This window comes from Berkeleyomyces rouxiae (assembly GCF_048999995.1).
Source record: "Berkeleyomyces rouxiae strain 22BRR77 chromosome Unknown BrBRR77_ptg000003l, whole genome shotgun sequence".
Classification (NCBI taxonomy): domain Eukaryota; kingdom Fungi; phylum Ascomycota; class Sordariomycetes; order Microascales; family Ceratocystidaceae; genus Berkeleyomyces; species Berkeleyomyces rouxiae.
In genome coordinates this window covers 1848394-1873498 of record NW_027396493.1, presented here as the reverse complement: position 1 = coordinate 1873498, position 25105 = coordinate 1848394, and the positions used below count along the sequence as shown (strand labels likewise).

Sequence of the window (25105 nt, the reverse complement as noted above, 5' to 3'; positions counted from 1 at the left end):
CCTAAAGCCGAAACTACAGCACCCCCCCCCCCCCCCCCCCCCACCGAAATCCATAAGCAAGTCCCCATCCTCCCGCCCAAAGCATCCAATCCGTGGACATGTTCTCGCATGCAGATGGGCCGCTCTCACTCTTCCTCTGACTAGCACGCCTGCATCTGGCGTCCAGGGCACACATCTTGCAAGTAACCAACCATGTGCCTCTTTTTTGTGTTCTATCCTTGCCGTAGCCTCCCCAAGACATCATCGGCAAAACACGCTATCGCCTGCCACCACCCGCTAGTCTGATCGGCTCCCGTCTGCAACCCCAACAATATAAAAACAGGTTTAGATAATTAACTAGTTATTTGGCCTTGACCGCCATCAAGGCTTCTTCGACCTTCTTGCTATTGATTGCTGTTGCCTGTACCCTTTATGGGATCTTCACATGTCGTCATATCCAGGAAGCCCCAAGTGGCAAAGCCCCACAACCTGGAATGCATATTAGGGTTCCACTGACCCTAGATCATAACTCGTTCATAAATGCTCATGTCACTATTACACTCACCGACACTTGCTCGTAGCAATGAATCATCATTTATTCAATACCTAAAATTATCGCGTACCAGAGTGCTTCTGAGACACTATACCAGGATGGACCGCACGCACACCTTCACTACGCGCTTTCTTGAGGGGACTCGCCAAGATGTCTCTCAGCGGATCCGGCCGCAAGCCCTCACTGAACTTGCGCTTCTCTGCCGCTGCCCCCATCGGCGCCGGAACTGAAAGCGCCATGATGCCTGACTGGTGGGCCGCGCTACTGTTGGCTTGGCCCTGTGCGCTCACATGCAAGCTGCCAGGTCTAGGCTCCGAGGGGCTGAGGATTTTGGCGTGCAGCTGCAGCGCACGCTCGGTGACGGACTCGGTTGTGTTGGCGGGCCCTGCTGGTACGCAGGCATCATGGCGCTCTGCCTCTGTGGTTGCCTGTCCAGCTTCCACCGCTGTGTTTGCTGTGGTCTGACTGTTTCGCTGGACTGTCTGCAGGGGCGCCGGCTGCGTCAAGACTGCGTTTCCGCGCGACAGGAAGTTCATGGCGCGCCGGGCTAAATCCTCGTCAGTGTCGGGAACAGAAATAGTGCTCTCACGACTGCGGCCGCGTTGGCACGATATGCCATGGAAATGCTGTCCTTTGGTATGTCGACGGGGAGGCTCTGTTTGCGGGACAAGGTCAATCGAAGGTAAAAGGGAAGGGTGCTCGTTGTTGTGCGCCAACCCTGTTATGGGCGTGTTGGGAAGCGATGAGAGCGATTGAACATTGCGTGTGTGTCTGAGGTTCGTGTGGCCTGAGACACGCGCAGGAGCTACGGGCGTAGTGGGTGCACTATTCTTTTCCAGAGCCTGCAGAAGAGCAGCTAGCGGCTCTTGACCGCCATGTTCTTGCAGGCCCTTTGCATTGGGAAAGCTGTGAAACTGCTTTAGAGGTGCACGAGGTTGTGACGCATGTCCGCCAGCCTGTCTGGCTCCATGTCCATGAGGGTTGGGCGCCAACGCTGTGTGCAAAATACCACCTGGGCTGCGCAGCATGTTGAAGTGTTCTCTGTTTTCCCGAATTCGGTTCAGGAGCTGGGTGCGGCTTTCATGTAGAACAGAGATTTCGTCTTGGTTTTGCCGTATCACTTTCTTAGCTGTCTTGAGCTTCTTGCACAAGTTGGCAATGTCCTCCATGGCTTCGCTATATGCCAGTTTGAGCTGTAAATACTTGGCGTGTGTTGACTCCGAGACGGTGCTTAAGTCACGCCGTGTTTGCCTGATATTTTGATCGTTGCGTAGCGTCTCAACTTCGCGGAGGGCCATTTCATGCTCGACAGCAGCGCGTTCCGCATCGTCAGCGGCCTGCAACGACGCCAAATTGAGTTGGAACTTGTGATGAGCAACCTCCATCTTGACACGCGAATGGTCGGCAATACACTCGTGCAGCATTGCGCGCAGCTCATCTGCTGATGCTTGCTCGATCACGGTCTTTGTAGGTGCAATATACTCGCCATTCACTGGCATGGGTCGAGTGCGCTTGAAGTTCCCGCCAGTTGCAGGCGGCGAAAATGGATGGCTGTGCTGTGAGCCTGTAAAGAGCAAGGCCGTTCCGGACGAGCCAGGCGCCGAGTTGTTCGTGTGCGAGACTATAGTCGGATCGATATCGGGGGCCGCTACGGGCAGCAGCTTTTGCGAAGAGGGCGGCGGCGTCAGAGACGAAGGGATTATTCGATCGGAGCAGCCATTGACATCGGCCGACAACACAGCATCTGGTTCGATGTGGAAGTCACCATCCTCAGTCAAGGGAATCGTAGCCTGTGATGACGGGATTGTTGCCAGGCCATCATCAGCCGGCGTCGACGGAATGTTGAGGTCATGGTTGACAGCCAAGCTGACAACTGATTCCGAGTCTGAAGCCATCGCGGCACTCGATGATCGTGGCTGGCTGGCTGGAACCCGGAGAAGGGCAAACAGGAGACAAAGGTTGCTACGCGGCGAGAGTGTCCGTGGTCGCTCGTTTCTGTCGTGCAGGCCGGCCAAAGGTCACAGGCAGACAGACTATGTAGCAGGCAGAAAGACCCAGGAGCACGCGCAAAGTTGCTCGACTGAAGCGAGCGTTGGGGATTTGAATTCAAAGGAAACAGGCTGGGCGTGCCATTTGCGCCTGCAGCGAGAGTGGAGCGGGTGAACCAGACGTTCTCTTTTAGTCTCTAGGGCGGTCAGAATACTGGAGATGTACAAATATCGCGATAACGAATATGCAGATAGCAGAACCTTCCTGCCAAAAAAAAAAAAAAAAAAAGATTAAAAAGAAAATGCGGCAGAATTGACACCGGCAACTTGGTGAATACTGGGAAAAGAGAAACAAAAAATCAAAGACAACCAGCGCCTACGCAAGGGCCTCAAAGGTGAGTCGGGGGACGAGCCTGAATAGACAAGCTACGGCGTGAATTGCGATGTGTGAATTGTGGGAGGCTGGTGAAGGAAGGCAAGGTGGTTGAGCTGCCAGCACAGAAAACAATGTGAGAAAAGAAGAGAAAATCCAGATACAGGGCAGTCAAAGACGGCTAGCAGCCACCCAAAATATGACTCTCGTTCTCTCAGAGCTTGCTTTTGACAGAGCTCCGAGGTTTAAAAGCGGTGAGAAGCTTGCTTGGGTGGCAGAATTATAACATGACTGCACTTCGTCACCGGATCTACAAGTACATAGTTCTTGATTTATCTCTCAAACACTGAATAAAAGCCTCTTCATGGTGAGAAGCTGTCTTGTCTAATGTAGTGACTACGTGCTGTCAAAGCGCACCAAGAAACATTATCCATTTATGACTGTAATCCCTGTGATTGGGATGAAAACAAGAAAATACATGGTTACATACATATGTAATCCAATCAACCACGTACTACAAATAGTTGCAGTACTAGAATGAAATCACGACTCAAGACGCAAAATAAAAAGAGAAACCTCCTGGGAACCACAGAACCTAAACAAACATGAAAGGGTCTCGAGGCCTGATAAAAGGATTAGAGAAGCAAGGGCATAGTGGGCGGACTACAGCAACGAGCCGCAAGGGTATATGATGTACATATCTAAAAAAACACAAGCAGGAAAAACAAAACGCCGCTAACGCAAAAAGAGACAACAAAGAACAGCAAATAATGAACAGATAGATGAAGCAGATTAGTACTTAGAACGGAGGCTGAGCATCTTGATAATCTCCGGGTCTTGACTCGGCGGATCACTAGCACCATCAACTCCAATAGTCTTCATCAGGACAGGATCATTAAGGCCTGTGTCGGGGTGAATATCCAGACCCCGCTCGACTGGGTGACGAGATAATCGCGAGAACTCGACCATGTCCGACAGGTTCGGCGTGTCAAGAGGCTTGCTCCCCCCGGGAAAACGCGCTCGTAGTTGTTTGCGCGCATGCTTTAGCGGAGCAGTCATGAGGCCCGACTGCGTTTCAACAAGGTGTTCAGAAGCCTCTGCGTGCCGGTAAGTAATGGGCATCAAAATGGATTCTCCAGCCTTGGAGACCCATTGGGGGGCATGGTGGTCCGCCGATGCGCTGGTATGCGACGAACGTGGGCGCCAGCAACGAGGTACCAGCGATAGAAGCGACCGGAGAAGTGAGCGGTAGCCGCGGAAGAAAATTTGGAAGACACAGTAAATCAAACTGTCTGGAATTTTGCGGATGAGAATGCCGAGAGGAAGTGTGAGGAAACCAAATAAGATGGACCACGCCCACTGATAAAGGTCAAGGGGATTTGTGTTGAAGGCTTTGTCACCGAGAGTGACGATAATAACCTGACCAACAATAATGATTCCCTGAGAGATTAAGAACCATGGACTCTTGAAAAAACCCTGGTGATGGACATTGACTTTGTTATCGATACGGCGACAGTTGTGTAGGTTAAACAGCTGCATCATGACGTATATGTTGAATACCAACGTCTGCAGGTCGCTAATCTCATCATCATCATCAGGTTCGAAGATTGCCCAACCTACGTAATGAATAGTTAGAATGGACAGGACTTGATACAGAGCCTGGCACAAGATCGTCTTCCACATTGTCAAGGTGATGAGAGGCTGGGGCTTGAGATGCGGACGTCGTTGCAGAAAGTCTCTGGAGGGATAGTCGGTAGTGAGTGCCACAAGCCCAAATACAGTTCCGATGAGGTTTACCCAGAGCAGCTGCGGGATGTTGAAAATCAATGTCCCGACAAAGGTTGAAATAACCGTCACGGTACCGGCCGTGATATTCAGCGTGAGTTGAAACTATTGCTCCCAGGTCAGAATCTATACAAGCATGATTGGAGAAACTTCAAGGATTCACTTACCTGCAGAAACTTTCTAACGGAATCTCCCACCGTTCTACCCCAGCTCATGGCCCTCACAATCGAGTACAAACTTTGGTTGAGCATCAGAATGGACGCGGATTGGCTGGCAACAGGAGTGGCAGATTGGCCCATGGCGAATCCAACATCGGCGACCTTGAGCGATAGCGTGTCGTTAAGTGACGACCCAGTGGTTGCCACGGTTTCGCCCATACTTCTCAAATGCATAATGAGAAGCAGTTTATCTTCAGGCGTTGCGCGTGCGAGAATTTGTAATCTTGGAACGACCAGGTCCAGCTGCCAGTGCGAAAGAGTCCGGAATGTTGCGCCGTCCATGACGATTCCTCCCGGTGTAAAGATGCCACAGTTGTTGGCAATCTCCCTAGCCAAAGACATATTTTCGCCCGTTACCAGACGCACGAAGATGCCTGCTTGGTGGCAGTCATGAACTAGAGGTGCCATATCAGGGCGTACGGTATCCTGCAATCCAAGAAGCGATACAAAAACAAGATCGGAAAGTATCTCTGAGGACGTCATCTGACCAATGGGCTTGTGTGAGATTGAAAAGTCACGGTAAGCTACAGCAACTGGGCTCAACATCTTGCGTCCATAGCTGTGAATTGAAGCATCTAATGACTCAAAAATGTCAAGCGTGAGAGCAGTGGCTGCCAAAGAGCTCGAAGGGTCTTCTACAATGCGGTCACAGTGTGCAAGCACTGTCTCAGCTGCTCCAGTAACGTAAACCCGATACTTGTCTTCTTCGTTACTCCGAGTCACGGCGAAGGCCATCATGAGCGACGAATCGAAGCTATTGACCTTGACAATCTTGAAGTTTGCCCGCTCTTCTGCAGCATTACCCAGCACCAGATGGTCACGAGCAAACTTGAGTAGCGCTACCTCGACGCTAGATCCTACCAACTCTTGACATTCAGCAGACGAAGTAGCTTCAAAGGCCGATGATGTTAACAATGCGGCACTCTTGAAAATTCCCTTGACTTCATCGCACAATTTACGAGCCAACATTTCCGGAAAGTCGTGATCTCTGCCGTAGCCAGGTCTCACGGTGGCGACGCTAAGATCACTATGGGTGAGACTGCCGCTTTTACCGGTACAAATGCAAGTGACGTCTCCCATATTCTCTACTGCACTGAGGCTTTTGACCAAATTACCTTCGGTCATCATGCGAGATGTGGTAGAGGCAAGAGTAACCAGGGCTGAAAACGCCAAACTCGAGGGTATGGTGACAATCAGGACAGTAGACACGTTGACGATGGTATCGAAGAAGAGGCGGACTTTTTGAATCAGTGCAGCAGAAGAATTGGAGGTTCGGATAATATAGCGAATGACCAAGATCACAAAATAAAGAGCCCCGGCTATGATACCAAAGCCAGCGAGCTTGTAAGCCAAAGATTTGAGCCTGTACTGTATGGGGGTTTCCGGAGTTTGGTCTTGTCCAAACGGTTCGGTCAATGACGGTGGCTGTAGCGAAGTAACAAGATATGACCCAGAGCCCCGAAGGACTACAGTGCCATTCTTAATGAATGGGCTGGCACGAGGTTCACTGCCATCATGAGAACCATATTTGGGTGATGGCACTGAGCACTTTGGGGTGGGCTCGGATACTCCGGTAGCCGAATACTCGTCAACAAGGAGACAGTCGGATGTTGCAACAAGGCCATCCGCTGGAATGACATCGCCAGGTTCAAGCTGGACTATATCTCCCACATTCAACTCACATAGTTGGATTTCGCGCATTGACGCCGACCGAATGACCTTGACAGTCCGCTCCACATTGGCATCATCAATCTGCAAGAATCGGCGCCGCGTCTCCCACTCCGCAAACGAGCGCGAAAGGATCAGGACAACCAACGCCACGATTGTGGCTGTGGCCTCGGCCCATTCTTGGTTGTACTTTTTAGGATTCCCATTGGCCTGGCACGCGGCAAGAACCAAAGTGACGATAGCAGATATAAGCAAAAGAAGGTTAAGTTTGTCGTTAATGCGGCGCCAAAGAATTCGCATAAAGGCGCCGCCCAGTGATGTAGTTTGGGGCGGAAAGCTTGACCCATACACTTGTCGCCGAGCCGAATAGAGCGTTTTATAGGGCACCGCGCCAGACCGAGGGGTTTCGAGACTAGATATGCGCGGGAGGCGGCCGTCCACTGCAGATGCAACGGCTTCGGCAAAGTCGATTCGACCCTGTGGTTCTATTTCGTCCAAGCTGAGACCGGCTGAGATATCTGTTCGTAAGCCAGCAGCCAGGCAGTTGATTCCGCCCAGCGCGCGCAGGACATCAGCGCTGTCCGAGATTGTCAGGAGACGTAATTGCGCAGGACTAAAGGCAAAGTGGTAGCGCGCAGGATGCTCAAATCCAGCAGCTTCGAGGGCCGCTAGAAAAGGCACTGTGCTGTGCGACTGGTCAAGCACGGCGAGTGGCTGAGATTGGCGACTGTATTTTTCAGTTGTGACGGATGGGGGCGAGGCAGAGATTGGCGCAGGTGGCTCGGAGACATCGGGAGAGTGCTGTAAGGGTGTGGGCTGTGGTTGAGGTCGTGGCTGTTTCTGTTGCTGTCGATGCGGCGATGCAGCTTGTGTCGCCTGTTCCTGCGATGATGGCAAATGTTGTTGTTGCGGCTCTGTGTCGGATTTTTCGCTAGAAAAGACGACGTTGTAGGAGTTGTCATGCGAAGAGGCAGTTGCTGCGCTGTCCGCAGGCAATAGAGGGAAGTTGCTGCAGATGGCATTGCCCGTGGGGTCGATTTGGTGTGCCGTCGCACTCGCTTCTGCACCTGCCATGTTCAATCTAGTGCTAGTCATCCGACTTTAAGCAAGAGAAGTTACGGCCATGCAGCTGCCGGAGTTCGCGTCTCGAGGACTTCGTCTTCAGTGGAGGTGGGCGTCGAGTTCGAGGCGGGCGCGATTGTTGATGTGAAAAAAAGGCGGGAAGAAAAATGAAATGTGGTTGGTTTCTAGGCGGCAAACACTGGACGGCGAGTGGCGACGGCGTAGGATTTTCGGTGTTTGCCGTGATGTTTTTTGCCTGTACTCAGACAGGGTTCAACTACTCGCCAATAACAGCGGCTGTTATAAAAAGATATGTCGGCACGAGTCTGCAACTTGCAAGCAGTACAAAGGTCCAGGACAGCGATCAAAAAAGATAGATGGCGGAGAAACAAAACTCCAGCTCGTAGAATTGGACGATAGTTGACTAGTTAAATGTAGAAAATGGATGAGACCGTTGTCAGACTTGGTGGCAAGGCAAGCAAGACAATTTTGGGCCGAGGCGACCGCCTTATAACCAAATCGCCACTCCACTGGCTGCTATTTAGCCTAGCAGACGTCAACGCCAATCAATGCCGGTAGGAAAGCTCCCAAGAATGACTGAGAATGAAGCTGAGGCGCCAGACAAGAAGCTCAGTCTAGCCCAAGAATGCCACAGGAACAGCAGAGCGATGAGCCTCCTCACAACGAGATCCAGCAGAGGTTGGGGGCGTGGCCCATTTACAGCCCTTCCCTTCTCCTGGGTGCTCCGTGCTCGAGGGGCTGCAGCGATTTAGAATTCCAAGCATTCCAGCAAATTCATGCATTGGCGCAACGTGAGATAAACAAATGCTGCACACAAGAGCAAATCCCCTGTCACTATTTTTTTTCAACCTTTTTTTTTTAGCTGCTCATCACACAGAGCAACGGGACCAGGCTGATCTGAGCTCCGAGAAATCGGGTTTTCCTGCTTTCTTTTTGTCTTCTGTCTCGTCGCGTTGACAGAAGCTTTGTTGTGAACTAGACCGATACTTGGTAGCCCTGTACTGGCTTGGCACTCTGATAGAGTCGTCGCTGGATATATGTATGCAATGACCTGGAAATTACGACAAATATTTGTGTATAGCGCACAAGCTTCGTTGGTCTCCCTTCACTGAGCATACAAAGTACAAGCTTATTGTATCTCGTATGTTTTTAAACGTCATAGACTGCATTGACAACACATCCCTTGCTTGTTCAGCAGAAGCCGGGAGCCCCCTGTCACCTGCAGTCTCTTCTAACCCTACCATTTTGTCATATTTTACTAACCCTCGTTCAATAACAACGACTCATTTCATGGCACCAAAAAAGAAACACCAAAGTACGCGATTCCATAGTTACATAGTTATACGTACCACGTATTATAGAAATTAACTATCCTCTCTAAAAGGCCCATACACAATCTATATCGTGAAAAAACTATCCAGCAGAAGAAAAAGAAGAAAAAAAAGTCACTATACAAGAACTTAAAAAGCCACTTAATCAAAATGGTTGTAGCAAGAAAAACAAACCAAGGGACGTTCCGTTCCTAAAAGACGTCTCAACTAACCATCTATTGGTCCGGATCAGACCCGTTTTCATCCTTCCACGCCGCCTTCTCGGCCACAGGGACACGGCTCCGTAGCCAACGTAGCGTAACTTCTGTTCCGCGCTCCAGGACACTGAACCGCGGCACACGGAACCGGTTCCCCATGACCTCTAAACGCTGCAGTCCGGCAGTGCCGCCGAGAAGACCAAGGCGTGGATTCAGGTGGGCAATGTCGTTATTGCTGACATCTACAATGCGTAGGCCAGCAATGGTGTCTGGGTCAAGGTCGGCAATGTGGTTGTTAGCTATCTGCAGGACGGAGAGCTTAGGAAAGGCCGAGATCAGCCCGCGTGGAATACTGTTGATACGGTTCATAGAAGCATCAATTTTGTCGAGCTCTGGCGCGTGGAGGTAGACGGTCAGAGGGACTAGACTCGTAATCTTGTTCGACATGACGTTGAGCTCCTTGAGAACAGGGAGCTCCAAAATCTCTGTCAAATAGGATTCACCAACCATCAAGTTATCCGCTAGAGACAGAGAAGTTAGAGTATCGGCAAAGAAGGACAGGGCCTCGGGGAAAATTGAAAACAAATTGTGCTGCAAATAAACCTCATGAATTCTGTTTGTGGAAGAGATCTTGGAGCACACGACTGGATGCAGTGATGAAGACTCAGTCTGAGACCGATCTAGAATTCCACCAGTCTTAACTGGCCAATTCTGCTGGCTAGACATGGTATGGGAGCGAGTGCGGTTAGCCACTACAACCTCGGAATTTACAACAGGTGTCCATGACCGCTGCTGTGGAGAGCACTGAGTTGGGCTTCCATTCGGGGATTGGGAATCCTCGGGCCCGATAACCGTGTCCGGAGAGTCGGGCCGCTTAGTGTCTACAGGTTGTGAGCCGTCAACACAGGCACCGCGGTTCGGAGTCAAGGTATGGTAAGCAGGTGGAGGCTCAAGGCGACTAGCCAGAATATCTTTGAGTTCCTCCGTAGTAATAGTGCCAAACTTTTTGTCGCGTAGGGGATTTCCACTGAGGCGAATCATCATAAGACTACCCATAGCAGAAATCTCTGGAGGAACAATCCGAACGTCGTTGCTAGAAAAGTCGACATGCCGAAGCTTGGAAAGAGTTGTAAAGCCGGGAGGGAAATCGGTAATGTTATTCTCATCCACCGCAAGGGTCATGAGATTCGTCCAGGTTTCCATGGCTGGAAGTTCCTTGAGCTTGTTCACTGACATGGTTAGCTGGTGGAGAGAGGGAAAAGATAGCTGTGCGCCCTCGGGAACCAGGTGGGTGATCCTGTTACAAGAAAGATCAAGGTTTTGGATCAGAGGCATTGACGTGGCCTCGCTGTCCATCAAGACACCACTGAGCTTGTTCTTTCTAGCATTAATCTCGGTCAAGGGTAGTTTACTGAGACCTTGGAAAGGGAGGGTTTCAAAACTATTTTCGCTCAGGTTTAAAATGCGCAGTCGATTCATCTTGGCGACATTTGAGGGAAGTGAGGAGACATTATTGCCGTTAATGTCCAAAACTTCAAGATTGATGAGGTTGGAAAAGCTAGGCGGAAGAGGGCCATAGAGAAGGTTTTTAGCCATCTTCAAATCTCTTAGAGATGTGATCTGGGAGATAAGATCTAATGAATCGTTGGAAATCCGGTTGTGAGACTATGAAATAATGTTAGTTGATAGGGCTCTTTGCATGGCATCAAGCAATATAAATAAACCTACCAAGTTGAGAGAAGTGAGATTGGCAAGCCGGCGAAGACCTATGGGTATTGACAACAACATGTTTCCATGCAGATCCAGCGTTTCCAGGCTACCAAAGATGTTGCACAAGTCCTCTTCATCGTTGGTGTACTCTTCAGGATCACGGTCAGGGAAAATATCGTCCCCGATAGATTCAAGCTCATTATCCGCAGCAACAAAGCGTGTTAGATCAACACTTTCGCCCCAAGAGCCTGCATCATCGCCCAGCATTGCTAAATCGTATATGCGAAGAACTTCAGAGGGGATGGTTTTCAAGCCCATGCCGGCAATATTGAGACGGCCAGTACCTCTGGCGTGACCCAGATGGCCAAGCAAAATTTTGTTCTTAGCACCCTGAGTCCGTCTCTGATTAAATGGATCTTCAGGAAGAGGATCGAACTGAACAGGGCGTCCTGCATGTAGAACAGTACCGGTACGGGCTCTGCCTGTCCGGCCTGATGAGGGAGACGCCTCATCATCGGGACTGCTGCTGCCAGAGGCCTTTCCCAATGAATCTGAGAGAGTGTCTTGAGTGATATCCATGACAGCCTTTCGCGCAGCAGCTCGTGCCGCAGCGATTTGTTCACGAAGTGTCAAGGACGAGTTTTTGGATTTGTTTTCTTCATGTTCGGGAGTCACTTTGAGAGGTGCTGTTTGTTTGGCTGGTGGATCTCTGAGTGGAGATCTGAGTGATACAGATGAGACCCTCCTGGGCGCATCATATGGATTTTTCATATTTTGGAGAGATGGTTGTCGAAAAAGCCCAGTCATTGAAGCTCGAGCCTTTAGAGGCCGGGCCGGCAAAGTGCTGAATCCAATATCAGTGCTTTCATCGTTACCGCTTGTCGACTGGCGGGTTTTTGCAGGCCTTAACGCACTAGGAACGCCACCGCTGATGGGCGGTGGTTTCACAGATCGAGATGGTGAAAGCACAGACATGCGAGGTCCAGTGATTGGACTAGAAGGATCTCCACGCGAGCTTTGCCTGGATGTTGGGCGAGAGCCACCATCTCGTGCAGGTGACAAAAGGGATCGGTCAAAGAAAGTCGATGTTTTGCGCTCCAACCTAGGAGATGAGGCTACTTTTTGCAAAGTCTCAGCTGTGCGCTCTGCTAGAGACATGCCGGACCTATCTCCAGACTGTGATGGGTCTCTAGAAACAGATTCTTGGGGTGAGCCAGAGTCCCCAGGCGCTCGCGATGCCCGACTTGCAGGTCGCGAGACTGATAGGGGCGACTTTCCCCATGTCTCTGATGGTCTCCGGGTTAGAACAGTGCTACGTTTTTTGAAAAGTAGCTGGTCCTTCTCGGTCGTTTTTTCGGCCTCTTGCAAAGGTGGAATAGCAGTTGGGGCTGGTCGATCATTGGAGGGCGTGTAAACTGAGCGAGAGGTGGTTTTAGGAATTGCAATAGATGAACGGTCACCCAGTCTCCCTTTGGCGAGGGACACAGGAGGCTTTGTTCGTGGGGCAACCACTGACTGTGGCCGAGTGGTGGAAGGTGCTTTGGCTTTGGAGGTGGATGAGTTTGTTGGTCGCGCATGGGATGATGACAGTTGTTCACGAGACATAGACTGACGAAGTCTCGTGGTGCGGGTCTCAGCAGGAGCTCCGATCAGGCTGTCTCGAGAGGCGGCTTTCTTGATAGAGGGCATTGATCGAGGAACTGGAAGCTTTGAAAGCCGGGGGATACCCGTCTTTGAGGCGGGTTTACCGTCCATGGTGGTGAGGTTGGGTGGGAGCAATGAAGGCTATGGCGGAGGTTCGTAGTTGACACAAGGCGGATCAAGTCGAAGCCGAAAAAAAGCGCAAAACAAAGAAGCGCGCAGAAGATGGCGAGAACAAGAGAAACAGACGTCGACTATTCTCGAATGCCCAGGGCTATATCAACAGATGCTGGTATATGTCGTCGCAGCTCGGACCGCGTTGTCTGTCAAGGATTTCAAGGTCTGCAGGGAAAAAAACGGACCTGCAGAGAGGGGCATGACTTTTGTAGTAGCTTGAGTTCCCGGATGCGGCGCAAAAGGATAGTTACAAAGAGATTGACGATGTCGAGGAATGGATGACGGAGTTTGTGGGTAAGTCCAGCACCGAAAATGGCGGTTTCCAGGTAAACATTGGCAGGCCAAGAAGATAGTTGAGCAGTTAGTCAACCAAGATAAAACGGTTCGGGGAAGAAAAGAAAAAGGGCCGTGGGCTTGGGCTGGAGGAAAAGAAGGCAATAACCACAAAGGATCAGGCAAAAAACCCAAATTGGAGGAAGCAAGAACACCAACGTGCAAGGAAGGAGCTCTGTTTCCTCTTTCCCCTGGTTGTTGAACAAGCTTGAAGGGAGCAAGTAGAAAGTGTAAGAACCATGACTATTTATTTGACTACGATGCATAATAAGGGGGTGGATGCTGGAAAAGATATGTACCTTCTCTGTGATGGTGGAATATGCCAAATACGATGTACATTGTACATACATTGTAACTACCCGATACGCCTACACACCTGCCTTACTTGTGCACACAGTCGGATCAATTGCCGAGACAAGTGGTTCCGATTGCTTGCAACCCGTGATATTAGCCATTTTGATATGGATCCCAGACCTGCCACAACAGGGAGTCTGGCCTTGTTTACTTGCTCGATTTACACACTTTGACTCTTTTCCTGTTTGCCCCAAGCCAACGGGCCTCGGAAATCTGGTGCCGGGCGTTTGTGTGCTGGGTCTGAACCTGCGCGGCCTCCACCCTCGTCCGGAACATTTACATATCCTGTGCGTCCTGTTTTCCAGGCACAGAGACTCCGCTAGCTTTGTTTGGCTGTGTCTCTCATTGTTTGTTTCTGGAGTCCGAGCTCGTTCCTCTGTTCCCATGTGGCCAAGTCCGTCAAGAGCTCACTATTGGCCTCGCTTGGCTGAATCGATGCGTTTTCCTGCATGTTGGGCCTTCTGCAGACGCTCTATCGCTAATTCAGGGGCCGCCGAAGAAAGTAGGGGCATATCCTTAATACTGACCCACTCGCTGCATCGATGCTGGCCAAAGTTGGATTGGCTGGTTCTGCAAAGTTACTATAGCATCAAAATAGAGCGACCGTCGCGTACTCATATCCTGGTGACCTGTCACCTTGACCCCTAAGGCCTCGACAGATCCAAGTACCAAACATCTACATAACTAACTAACTAGAACTTATGGCAAAATTATGCCATGTTTTTGATCACCGCCGGGATTTTTGGCCATCGATGTGATCTACTTGGCCCAGTATCATTCATACTATGTGGACAATGTACAGTTACTCACTCAGCAGCGGACGGCTTCTCGCCAATGGCTGTCAACGATCTCGACAACCCCTTTCCCTGCTCCTGGATTTATTCTCCTTACCTCCGTTTGACACAAGGATATGAACAAAGGAAATTTTCTCTTTTGCATCCCATGGTAAAAACGAGGCCGGCTGTGGTGCATGTGGCTGTCCTCGACAAGTCTGTCTCTCCTTTCTCGCGCTACTTGCCCTGTCCGGTCTCAACCGCCATTATTTGTGAGGAGAGCTTTACTCTCTTCTATGCCTGGGGCAAACTCTGCCGGCACTCTCCATCTTCAAAGTGCCCCTTCAACTTGGTTCATGTGTATAATAAACCTACAGTTTCTTGAATAGCTGGTTGATATCTGCTTCCGAAATTTTATGCGGAGGATTTTCAAAACAAAGTCCTTCATCCAAGCGAAATCAAGAGCCCTTCACTATACACTAGCCTGTCATGTTGGGCGTTTTACCCTTCTCTTGCTGTCCACTAAACATTTGTGCCGAGAGGAAGAAAGGTACGGATACTACAGCGAGATACTAAGCATTACGTCTGCACGGACATCTCAGGTTTCATTGTGTGGAGTAATACTACTGTGAGTAGATTTGACATCCAAAGCGAGCTCCTCATCACGCTACATTAATTGTATCTGCTATATACATCATGTGTCACCTATCCCATTCATGAAACTCTGCCCAGATTGAAGTCAGTTGTGAATATCACTAAACGTCTAGTTGCTAAAAGGCTAATATCCCTCGTCATTCGGCGTTGAGGGTCCAAGTCTCATATGCCACCTAATATTGCTTAGAGGCTTATACCGCTTACTATTTATTGACCGTTACTTTAGACACTGTTCGTTGCAAGTTGAGGAAGATCTACATGCGATGATTTGTCTCGTTTTGTTCAGGGCATTAAGCGGCTAGTCGTCCAATAGACAATCAAACACCTCAAAATATAGGCACACACATGAGTAAGAAATCCTGGGAGGAGAATCTTTACGTCCATACTGGGGCATGCATATATGACTATGTATCGAGATTCAACCCCAGTTAACTAGTTGTAATAGCCAGCAATTACAAGGTTCCAGATCAACAAAATATTCGACTAATTTTGAACACCATCATACATATAGGGTTTTGTCTGGAGCATTCATCCTGTGATAACTATAAACAAGAATGAACATGTCGACTACTCAGAGGTGGCCACTTGTGCTGGTTTGTCTTTCTCATCGGATCTCGAGACAGAGCTTTTGGAAGATGTTTGCGAGACTGATGCCGTCAATCTCAGCTAAATTCCAACTGGTTAGCAAGCCGCCACATAGACGATACATTGAAACCTGAACTCACATAACACTCAGCTGCGACCATGTGTATCACCAATGACAGCCAGGTTGCTGGACCCAATACAAATGTCATGGCACTAGAAACCTCTGCCATATCTTCTCCAAATACATTTGGCCTGACAACAGTCCATTGCGTTGGGTTCTGACCGGAGACAAATGCGGCACAGAGCGGATGCTTCTCCAGTAGCTCGGTGTTGTTAGCGAGCAAGTATGCTACTTCGTTGCAAGGCTTGGCAACGTAGTACTCCCCGTATTTTGAAGCCAGTACACTGATAAGTACCGTCAAGGGCCTTGTAGTGATAATGGCGCCCACCTATCGGAGTGTTTGTTAATGACACAGCGCGAAGTTGTTGTGTAACAAACCAAATAGTTGACTATGCAAACCGCATGTAGTTACTACTTACATAAACCCACGCTCGAAACATCCATGATTTATGCTCTGCGATTCGGTGGTGTTTAGCGTGGTAGCAGCCCATGAAAAGACACCAAAGAAACAAAATGCCCATCGTCCATGTTATAGTCAATGAGGCCATAGTACCACCCAGAGCTTCCCCAGACATCGCAAAGTTCGATATTGTACTGACGACTGACAGCACAATGTTGATTTTCCCAAACGCCCTATGAGCAAACATGTAGCGCTGTCGAATACCAGGAACAAACTGTAAACAGGCAAGTATTGCTGCTGGCAATATACATCCCAAGTGTATGGTCATGGCCTTGCGAATAAGAGGTCGACGCTCTTCATAGAAACATGTGCCTGCAACTCCATATTGCTTTCGAGGATCGGGAGGGCACATGTGACTCTGGTCGATGAATTGGAGATTCCCCACGGCAAAGAGAACAGTGATACCACCGAGAAATAGGAACAGGTTGCGGGTGTACCGTTGTTTGAAACCGAGTAGAGCCATTGGCTGGGTGTTTGTTTGAATGTGGACCTTTGGTGGTGCTTTGTGGGACAAATTAAAGTGCCACAAACAATTACAAAACGCAATTGAGTTAGAAATTTCTCTAGATACAGATCGTGTACAACATCCCCTCCGCCCCAACACTGCTATCGGATCAACGGTTGATCCGACCAACAATGATGTGCCTAGATCAAGGTGTACTATGATTGTATAGCTTCTGAGTCCCCAAAAGTCAAGGAAAAAAGGCAGCCTAATATAACTAGACGAAGGCGAAACGGTGTCAAAGGAGTTGGACAATATGCAGTCGCTAGTGTAAGTTGTAACATGCCACTCGTCAACACTAACTACCTGTCAGAATTGTTCCCACGACATGAGCGAGGTCGATTGACCCTAACCCTTATTCGGCTGCAGAGGCTCAACGTCGGCTAATAGTCTTGTGAAACAATGAAACGCGTCTCCCGGCTCAAGCCCACTAAACGGCTTCCCGTTATAGGGGTGACGTGTGCTGAAGCTCTATGGCCGCAGCCAGCAAGGCCAGCTTGCAGCCAAACCCAAGCTCCCCACGATCGACGACAATTTGACATCCACGATTGAAACTCGTGGAGAACGCCCGACCAATCTTTTGCTTCTAACTGCAGGCGTTTGCGCTCTCAAAGGAAACCCAGTCTTGATTTCTATTCCTTCCTTTTTTGTCTCGTTCTCTGATTCACAATGAGCGTCACTCGTGCGCAGCGCGTGGCCGTCTTTGGCATTACTGCCCTCCTGGTTCGTTTTCCATCTCACTCTTCCGCCTCCCACCCGCTGGAGCTGTAGCTTCGCTGGAACCTGGCCATTGGTATTTTATCATGGTTTGTGTCATTTCTTCAGTGTGCTAACGTCTCTTCTTGCATAGGGTTACATTGCGCTGTTCCTGGAGCTTGTTCCTCTACCTCCCGTTGTCAAGACCGAGATTGTGCCTGTTGTGAGTCGCCTTTTTCTCTCGTCATCAACACGACATTCTTCCCTTGGTAGATTCACGAGATGGCTCAGCCCCGAGCGCATATCTGCTACACCACCAAAGCATACCTACAAAATGTTGCAAGAATGATTGCATCAATGGCTAATCCTATTCTCTTTAGCTCCCCTTCTGGGCTCTTGTCTCGTTTGGCGCGATGCTGCTCTTCCGCCTCGGCTTGGGCGTCTTCACTTTCAACGATGTTCCCGCCGCTTATGAGGAACTGATGGGCGAGATCGACCTGGCTAAGAAAGACTTGCGTAAGCTCGGTGTCGATGTCGACTAAACGATGCGAGAAGGCGAAGCAAAGATCTGAATGCGATATGTCCGCCGAAATAGTGACCGGTCTGATAACCCGAGACTGATTGGAATAGGGTCCTTCTACTTCTTTCTACTGAGTCTTTGTGCCCAAGAGCACAAGAGATCCTTGAATGGGATGCAGTACGTGACACACAAATGTAAACTTGAACACGATATCATAATTTAGAGCCTGAAATTCTTTAATTCATGAGCTTTGGCCTGCCAATAGCGAGATAATAGTTCGGGATGCCGCCAACACATCATTATTCCCTACGACTAGTTCATTAAAGAGCTTTGATATCTGTGAGAGTGTCCCTCGCTTATCAGCTTTTTGCCCTATGATAAATGTTAGTTGTTTCCTAAGGCCTGCACATGACGCAGGATGGAATAGGAGAGTGAAGGCTACAAGAGCATAGTGATACTAGGGAATACGGAATAACTTACATTTCCCAGGGACGCCGACTAAAAGTGTGGCCGAACTGACCGCCTCGCCCGTCCAATCAAAGTCTATATCCCACTGAATGCGAGCCATGAGCTCACCTTCTCCGGGCAGTGTAAGAGGAACCTCCAATGCCTTGTTGCCCATGTACGATATCAAGTCCGTTTTTCTAGGTGACTTTGCCTCTTCCTCGCCATCTTTGCGTAGACGCTTTGCTGCTCGTGTCGTTTTGACTAGTAAGCGGATGCTCTCGGCGCTTTCAATCTCCTTGGCAAGGGTGCACCAGACACGGGCACGCCGAGTAGCGACACGATACCACTCGGCCATGGCCCAAGTCACTACACAAATGTTGTTTTTGAGTGAGCGGTTGCGTGGGCTGTGAAGTACCAAGTCGATAAACACTCCGAGCTCGGCTTGTGCTCGAATATCAATTTTGGGCACAGAAAGGTTAGTGATAACTAGCTTTTGGCAGTCTACAGTCATCTCTATTTGTGCAGCAAAGGTGCCGGGATTGGTTATTGGTGATACATCAATAGTGTGCTTCATTAAGAGATGGTCTTTGTCAGATTTCTGCTCCAACATGACTATACTTGACTGAAACGCAAGAGAAGTGAACAGTGTTAGGAAAGGCTTCTCCTCGTCCATCGTCATCTTTATTGGTTTATGAGACCTGACCTCTGACTCTGGCTCTGTTGTAGCTTCAGGAAGAGTTGGCAAAGCCGTAGTGTCACCAAAAGGAAGCCATGACATGGTATTCAATGCGATGTCGAGCATTTGCTGTGACAACGTTGGTTCCGTAGACTTCTCCGCTGGTAGTACGTGCGTCTTTAATAGCCTGAGCACTTGCGCGCCTTGTGTGCTACTTGTGCTGGCTGATCGAGCACTATACTGGTCCAGAACTTCCGTTCGAATCCGGTTGTTTTCGCTTTTAGCAAAGTTTAGGTCGGCTTGAAGTAATTGGGCTTCTTGTTTGAGCCTTTCAATAAGTTCGCGTTTCTCCCAATATTCATCGCGGGGATTCATGCCACGAGCGGGATCTATGGTGGATTGCGTGTGGCGGTGTCCACGAGCGCCCGGTGCGGTCCATTTTGGTTTGACTGCAGGTCCGGCGATTTTGGCTGCGTACTCTTTAGCTCCCGCTTTTTTCGCACGTATTTGTGAACTTGGTGAAACGCTTCGTGTTTCTTGCGTTCTAGGTTGTTGATTATGTGGTGACTTTGCTCTTCGTACTTCATTGTCTGGAGTTACTTCTACAGTCTGACTCGGTTGCGAAGTATTTGGTATGGTCTGACTTGATAACGACGGTCTTGTACTTATTTGGGGTGCCGGTGAGCTGCTGCGTTGGATTCTAGTCCGAGGTACGGTAGCATTTGTATCGTTCGTGCCTAGTTGGTCTGGTATTGGCTCGGGCTGATCATCAGACACCGCATTGCTCATATTGGACAGGCCTGTGCCAGACCTGCGAAGCGTTTTACCGCGAAACGGATTTGGAGCATCGTCTTCGGGATCAGAGGGTCTTGTCGACGAGGACCTGCGTGGGCGTTCAGAGAGTCGGCGGGTAAAAGTGTTTGCCCCGTTTGGAAACAAAGACCCTCTTTTTGCCTTGGCTGCTGTGGCTGAAGCTCTCGGGGTATTCTGGTCTGCAGACGGTAGCGACTCAGTTGGCTGGTTATGTGAGGAGTCGTTCGACTCTTGCGCTCGACCATTTGACGTGGTTGCTTCAAGGTCTTCCGGCGCGAGGGAATGAAGTGCCAGAATCTCGGGATTTGACCGAGAGAGACTCGCTTTGGTCGGGGATGCGAAAGACGCTGGCCGCTTTGAGGGGTTTCTCGGTGTTTGCCCATTGCTCTGACTCGCAATATTGTCGTTACTTGGAGCTTCTGTGTCGGGGCGCACTTGTGTTGATGTCCGGGACGACGTCCGTCGGCGCTTAGAGGCAGGGTCGGCCATGGAAAAACAAAACAAGGGGTAGTTTGAGGGGAGGCGGACTGAAGGTTGCACGTCGCGATAAAAAAAAAAGAAGAGAAAATTCCGCTTGGTGCGTAATGCAAATAGCAGAAGCCCCGCGCACAAGAGTTAAGACAAGGCTCTCAACGGAGGGTTGCAAATGGAGGCAATTGCGACAAGCTGCCGCACAGCTGCTTTCGCAACAAAGGAAACCGCGGCGCGTTTGGCAGAACGCCCATTCCTTCCGTGCTGGAGCAAAGTGGGCTTCACCGCCTGCCACTTTGGGCGACTCTTTCGGGCGAGAGCCGCTGAGCATATTCATGGGCAAAACAAAGTTTGATAGTTATGTGACGTAAATGTACATGTTTGTTTCGCATTTCAAACAACAGACCGCATCTGATGGAGCCAAACTACAGCTACTTATGCTTGCACTGTGAAAGATCTGAATGAATTCTACATCTCAAGCTTAGACTCGGTGGCATTTGTGGGGCCTGGCTAAATCGTGAGTTGCTTCATTTTTCGCAGCTATCATGAATATTTGTGTACTTATATGCAAATGTACTAACTCGCAGCCGTTCAAGGCCCATTTCCCTTCAATGTTTACAGGGCGCCTATCTAGAATAGGCCTCTCTGAAATACGGAAAGCTGCATCTTCATGTGCTTCTCCGGTTTGCCGGGCCTTCAGTACGTCGACATGCGCGGCTCAAGTCCACCCGCGTGGCAGCTATTATGAGGCGGTTATGAAAGCCCCAAGTCTATCTTCATACCCTCTACACCCACCTACTGGTTATTCTACAGCCAAGGCCGGGGAAGTACAGCTCCAGACAACTTCGGAACCTCTTCATATGGAATTACTGAGTACACCATCTTCCAAGCCAAGTTCAACATCCACTGAATCGAAGACTTTTGCACCCGCTCCTTCAATAAAGGAATTACCTGCGACAGATCGAGAGTTAGGCCCCGAAGAACGTGCCAAGCTTGTCTTCGGTTCACCTCTGACCGGCCCCGAGCGCTTGGCCAATCTTCAAACACAGGGGACCGTTATCAACAGTGTCAAGATCCCCAAGAAGCCAGAAGAACCCGACAACTGTTGTATGAGCGGCTGTGTGCACTGCGTATGGGACATATACCAGGACGAAATGCTCCAGTGGCAGGCAGCAATGAAACAGGCAGAGGAGGCTGCTCTAGAAGAGCCATCATCAAAAGCCTCGAGTCCAATCAACCCTACAAAAGGCCCAACAGGCGCTTTGCAAACATCAACCAAAGAGGCTGGAACCAAAGACACGAAAAAGTCAAAGGCTACCCTGGAAGCCGAGAGGAAAAAAGAAGAAGATAAGCTCTTTGAGAATGTTCCTGTTGGAATTAGGCAGTTTATGATGATGGAAAAGAAGATGAAAAACCAGAAGAGCAACAGTGCTCCACATGAAAGCTAACGGGAAACTCCTAAGCGAGAGATGAATCTGATAAAGGTCGAGGGAGGGGGTCTTAATTGGAGCATATATGTCGGGCTATATACGGTTGCCTGCCTTTGTTAGTTAAGAAATTCTTTCTGTTTCAATACCCACTGATCATCTTCTCACGATAATCCAACTACACGATCTAGAAGTTACACAATCGATTAGGGTGTTCGTCAAACACTTATAAGATGACCAAACAGGTCCTGGCAGCGGTGGAGCTGGCTGTCGGGATCCTCCGATTCGAACTGTCTTTGTGACTGTAGTCTCCCAGCTCAAAAGAAACTGTAGACGCCGACTCACAATCTCCCTCTCTTGGAAAGTCGTGAAAATGACTTGACTTGACTTGACTATATTTATCGTCTACCAAAATCAGTCGTGAAAATGAACCCAAAAAACACTTCATAATCGAGGCAATATATACAGCATTTTTAAGGCAACGAACATCAAGAGGCGTAATTGGTGTAGTGGTAACATTAATCGTTGCCATCCGGTAATGATTTCGATTAGCCCTGGGTTCGATTCCCAGATTACGCAGTTGAAGCTCTTCTTTTTGTCTCTCGTCGCTATTCAACGAACGAGTGATGGAAAAAGATCGCGGCATCACGAGCCGGAGTTTTTTTTTGATGTTGTGGTTGAAAAAGTGTGGCGGCAAGGGTCAGGTGGCGATGTGGTACAAGGTTCCGTCGTGTGGCGAGATTCCCTGGCGAGCAGGCAGGTTAATAAAGCATGACATCGTAGTACAAGGTCATGATAGGCGGATAAATACCACAGTTCAACGGACACTGTGGCTTAGTGTTGTGAGACACAGTCAAATCAGCACGATTCTAATAGAACTTTTATTGTTGCAAAGACGAAAACAAATCTGATTTCTTGTTAATTATTTTGCCACGCCTCTTCGGGTTTACTGTCTCAACTAGAAGATAGAACACAAAAGCATGCTATGTGATGTCATGGGGTACATGGGGGGAAGGAATCAGCCGCAGCTGTAGGCATGACCATGTCCCGTTTATATGTTCCAGTTACGGGAATACATACTCTCTATGAGTAGTGGCCCTTCTTCCCCTCACTTTTTTAGGTTGAAAGAGGATATGTTATACATGGTTTGGTGAGGAATTATGGAGTAGCAATGTCACCATGCTCGCTCTTGAGTCCCTTACTCGAAGTTCTTCTTCTCCAGGGCAGCGGCAGCGGCGCGGTCGTGCTCGTCAATGTCAGCAGCCTCCCAAGGGTAGCAGATCCACTCGTCACCGACAGTGCGGGCAGCGAAGTAGCGGTTGGAGTCGGTGATGCTAGGGGGCAGGAAGCCCTTCTTAGTCTTATCCTTGTTCTATAGAGCATGGCTGTTAGTGGCTACACGCCTGGGTTTGTCTTTGAGAGTCAGTCGCTACTTACATGCAGAACAAAGATGCCAAACTGAGTCTTGGGAGCCGTGGCGCCCAAACGCTGTCTGGCAATCTCGACATCCTTCTCTAACTCCTTGACGGCGTATTCAAGAGTGGTCCGAGTATCATCAACCTCATCGACGATCAGCACGTTCTTACCAACGAGGCCCTCCATCTGGCCCAGCGAGCTCAGATCAAGCCACTGGGTGCGGGTGACCTTGGTGCCGGGAGCCTCGACAACGCTGGGGGTGGCATTGCCGCCGGTGGTTTCAGGCAGGCTCTCGTACAGAGACAGACCAATAGCCTGGATGGGAATGTTGGGCGAGCCGGGCTGCTTCAGGAACGAGCGGAGAATGCGCGCGGGAACGTAGCCACCACCACCAATGGCGATCATGAGCTGAGGCTGAAAGTCGGCGAGAATCTTGGGAGCAGTCTCCTGGCACAGCTTGTGCACCTGGATGAGGTGAAAAGAAAATTGTCAGTTTAACGGGTCTTCAAGCGGGAGTATTGGCATGTTTATGTTTTTGGTAGTTATCAACCTAGTTTGCGCTAGATTGAGAAGCCTGGCGCAACGCAAAGGCGATAAACAAAGGGCATGTCTCCAACACTGTGATTTGGAGGAGGCTTACATCATTGTAGGTAACGTAAAGCTTCTCAACCATTGTGGGCGATTTTTGTGTGTATGGGAGATTGAAGAATAAGAAGTTTAAAGCAAGCGGAGAAAACAAGAAGCTAATGCGAAAGATTCTGCAAGTTTGCGAGCGACTTGACCAGGACAAGGAAAGAAAGAGGTATCACAGTCTGCTGTTTTCTTGAAACCGGGAACAAACAGAAAGAATGGATGAAGGATAAAGAGAAGAGGAAAAGAAAAAAAAATCAAGTGGGATTTCAAGTGCGAGAAAAAAAAGTGCTACCGTCAAGAAAAAAAAGTCGAGGCGCAAAAGTTTAACGCAGGACTGGGCGTCTCATAGTCAAGCATGAAATTTACCGGCCAAATCCCCACTGTTAATTGGCGACTTGGAGCCGGGCCGCTTAGAAAATTCGATCAGTGCAGATTTTGTAGTAACTACTCCAACAAGTAAAAGGCGGTAGGAAGATTGGCCGCTCTTCGTAGTTATGCATGTGATGATTCTTGATCTTGTCTACTTGACAGCTACATGGGGGCTGTTTCTCTATTTGACAACCCCTACCCATCACATACAATTACTGCAGACCTGATGTTACTTCTTCTCCATCTCCATACAGAATTATCCTAGCGCCTCAAAATATCGACGACGAAAAGAATTTCACACACATGCGCTACCGCCGTGAAAAAAAAAATTGAAAAAAAAGGCCTTCCTTGCTTGTTTTATTTTTACTGCTACTATTCCGCTTCCATGACCACCTAAATCTGTCTGTTTACTGACCGGCGGTTATAGCTGGGCTTCGTCGGCCGATATACGCACCGAAACAAGAGTGGTTTGTGCCTTCGACTGGTGTTTTGCCTGCGAAAATTTACGAGAATATTTACTCGTCTGCGCGGGAAATATGGCGATGGCTAGAATCCGATACAAGGCACACTGGGCTTGGTCAAGTGCCTCTCTCTTTACACAGGGCGTTGTCTATTTTGTCGTGAAAATCTGTCTCTGGCTTGGCAAAAATCTTGAGACACGTGACAAGGGCCATGGGGATGTTGTGCATAAAACAAACAAACGACGTCATGGACACTTCCAACATCACATAGACTTCATGTTAAAGCCCAAGATTATAACCACATTTACAAAACAAAGTCATTGTAATGGTGGCATGAAAATAACATATTTAACGAAAGCATCTGCCTATGTATCCATAGGATAACTAAAGCTTTGATAATTTACAAAGTCGGGCAACAAAGATGAGGCTTTGTGAATCAACCCTAGACAGCGTGAAGTTTCTTTTTCTCGGAAAAGATTTTAAGTTTGACGTGCCAGGGTTTAATGACATGATCACCCGTGGCATTTCACCAACCCTAGGAACGGGTTGTCCCACGTTTAACCCTACATGAATTCACTCAATCTCTACCAAATCACACCAGGGAAGATCAATGTGAGACAACGATAACCTTTCTTTCATCCAGAAAAAAAATAAGATTCGAATCTTTATGATGACGATAAAATTATCTATT

At 49.1% G+C, this 25105-nt stretch overlaps 8 protein-coding genes across 8 annotated transcripts; 2 read left to right on the top strand and 6 right to left on the bottom strand.

Annotated features, from left to right (window-relative positions):
• Positions 1–591: 591 nt before the first annotated feature.
• On the bottom strand, positions 592–2427 carry BROUX77_003702 (uncharacterized protein; the record flags this gene model as incomplete). Its single annotated transcript, XM_073748383.1, has 1 exon — positions 592–2427. The coding sequence occupies one exon, from the start codon at positions 2425–2427 to the stop codon at positions 592–594; it is 1836 nt and encodes a 611-aa protein (XP_073606127.1).
• A 1258-nt stretch (positions 2428–3685) lies between these two features.
• On the bottom strand, positions 3686–7659 carry BROUX77_003701 (uncharacterized protein; the record flags this gene model as incomplete). The annotated part of the gene is made up of 2 exons (XM_073748382.1): positions 3686–4783; positions 4846–7659. The coding sequence occupies 2 exons, from the start codon at positions 7657–7659 to the stop codon at positions 3686–3688; spliced, it is 3912 nt and encodes a 1303-aa protein (XP_073606126.1).
• A 1534-nt stretch (positions 7660–9193) lies between these two features.
• BROUX77_003700 (uncharacterized protein) lies at positions 9194–12640 on the bottom strand (the record flags this gene model as incomplete). The annotated part of the gene is made up of 2 exons (XM_073748381.1): positions 9194–10840; positions 10904–12640. 2 exons carry the CDS (start codon positions 12638–12640, stop codon positions 9194–9196), a joined length of 3384 nt encoding a protein of 1127 aa, XP_073606125.1.
• A 2744-nt stretch (positions 12641–15384) lies between these two features.
• On the bottom strand, positions 15385–16446 carry BROUX77_003699 (uncharacterized protein; the record flags this gene model as incomplete). The annotated part of the gene is made up of 3 exons (XM_073748380.1): positions 15385–15483; positions 15543–15851; positions 15943–16446. 3 exons carry the CDS (start codon positions 16444–16446, stop codon positions 15385–15387), a joined length of 912 nt encoding a protein of 303 aa, XP_073606124.1.
• A 708-nt stretch (positions 16447–17154) lies between these two features.
• BROUX77_003698 (uncharacterized protein) lies at positions 17155–17723 on the top strand (the record flags this gene model as incomplete). The annotated part of the gene is made up of 3 exons (XM_073748379.1): positions 17155–17208; positions 17336–17404; positions 17562–17723. 3 exons carry the CDS (start codon positions 17155–17157, stop codon positions 17721–17723), a joined length of 285 nt encoding a protein of 94 aa, XP_073606123.1.
• Positions 17724–17942: 219 nt separating this feature from the next.
• On the bottom strand, positions 17943–20126 carry BROUX77_003697 (uncharacterized protein; the record flags this gene model as incomplete). Its single annotated transcript, XM_073748376.1, has 2 exons — positions 17943–18073; positions 18182–20126. 2 exons carry the CDS (start codon positions 20124–20126, stop codon positions 17943–17945), a joined length of 2076 nt encoding a protein of 691 aa, XP_073606122.1.
• Positions 20127–20719: 593 nt separating this feature from the next.
• BROUX77_003696 (uncharacterized protein) lies at positions 20720–21556 on the top strand (the record flags this gene model as incomplete). The annotated part of the gene is made up of 1 exon (XM_073748375.1): positions 20720–21556. One exon carries the CDS (start codon positions 20720–20722, stop codon positions 21554–21556), a length of 837 nt encoding a protein of 278 aa, XP_073606121.1.
• A 1177-nt stretch (positions 21557–22733) lies between these two features.
• BROUX77_003695 (uncharacterized protein) lies at positions 22734–23624 on the bottom strand (the record flags this gene model as incomplete). Its single annotated transcript, XM_073748374.1, has 3 exons — positions 22734–22907; positions 22973–23416; positions 23592–23624. The coding sequence occupies 3 exons, from the start codon at positions 23622–23624 to the stop codon at positions 22734–22736; spliced, it is 651 nt and encodes a 216-aa protein (XP_073606120.1).
• Between the last annotated feature and the right edge of the window lie 1481 nt (positions 23625–25105).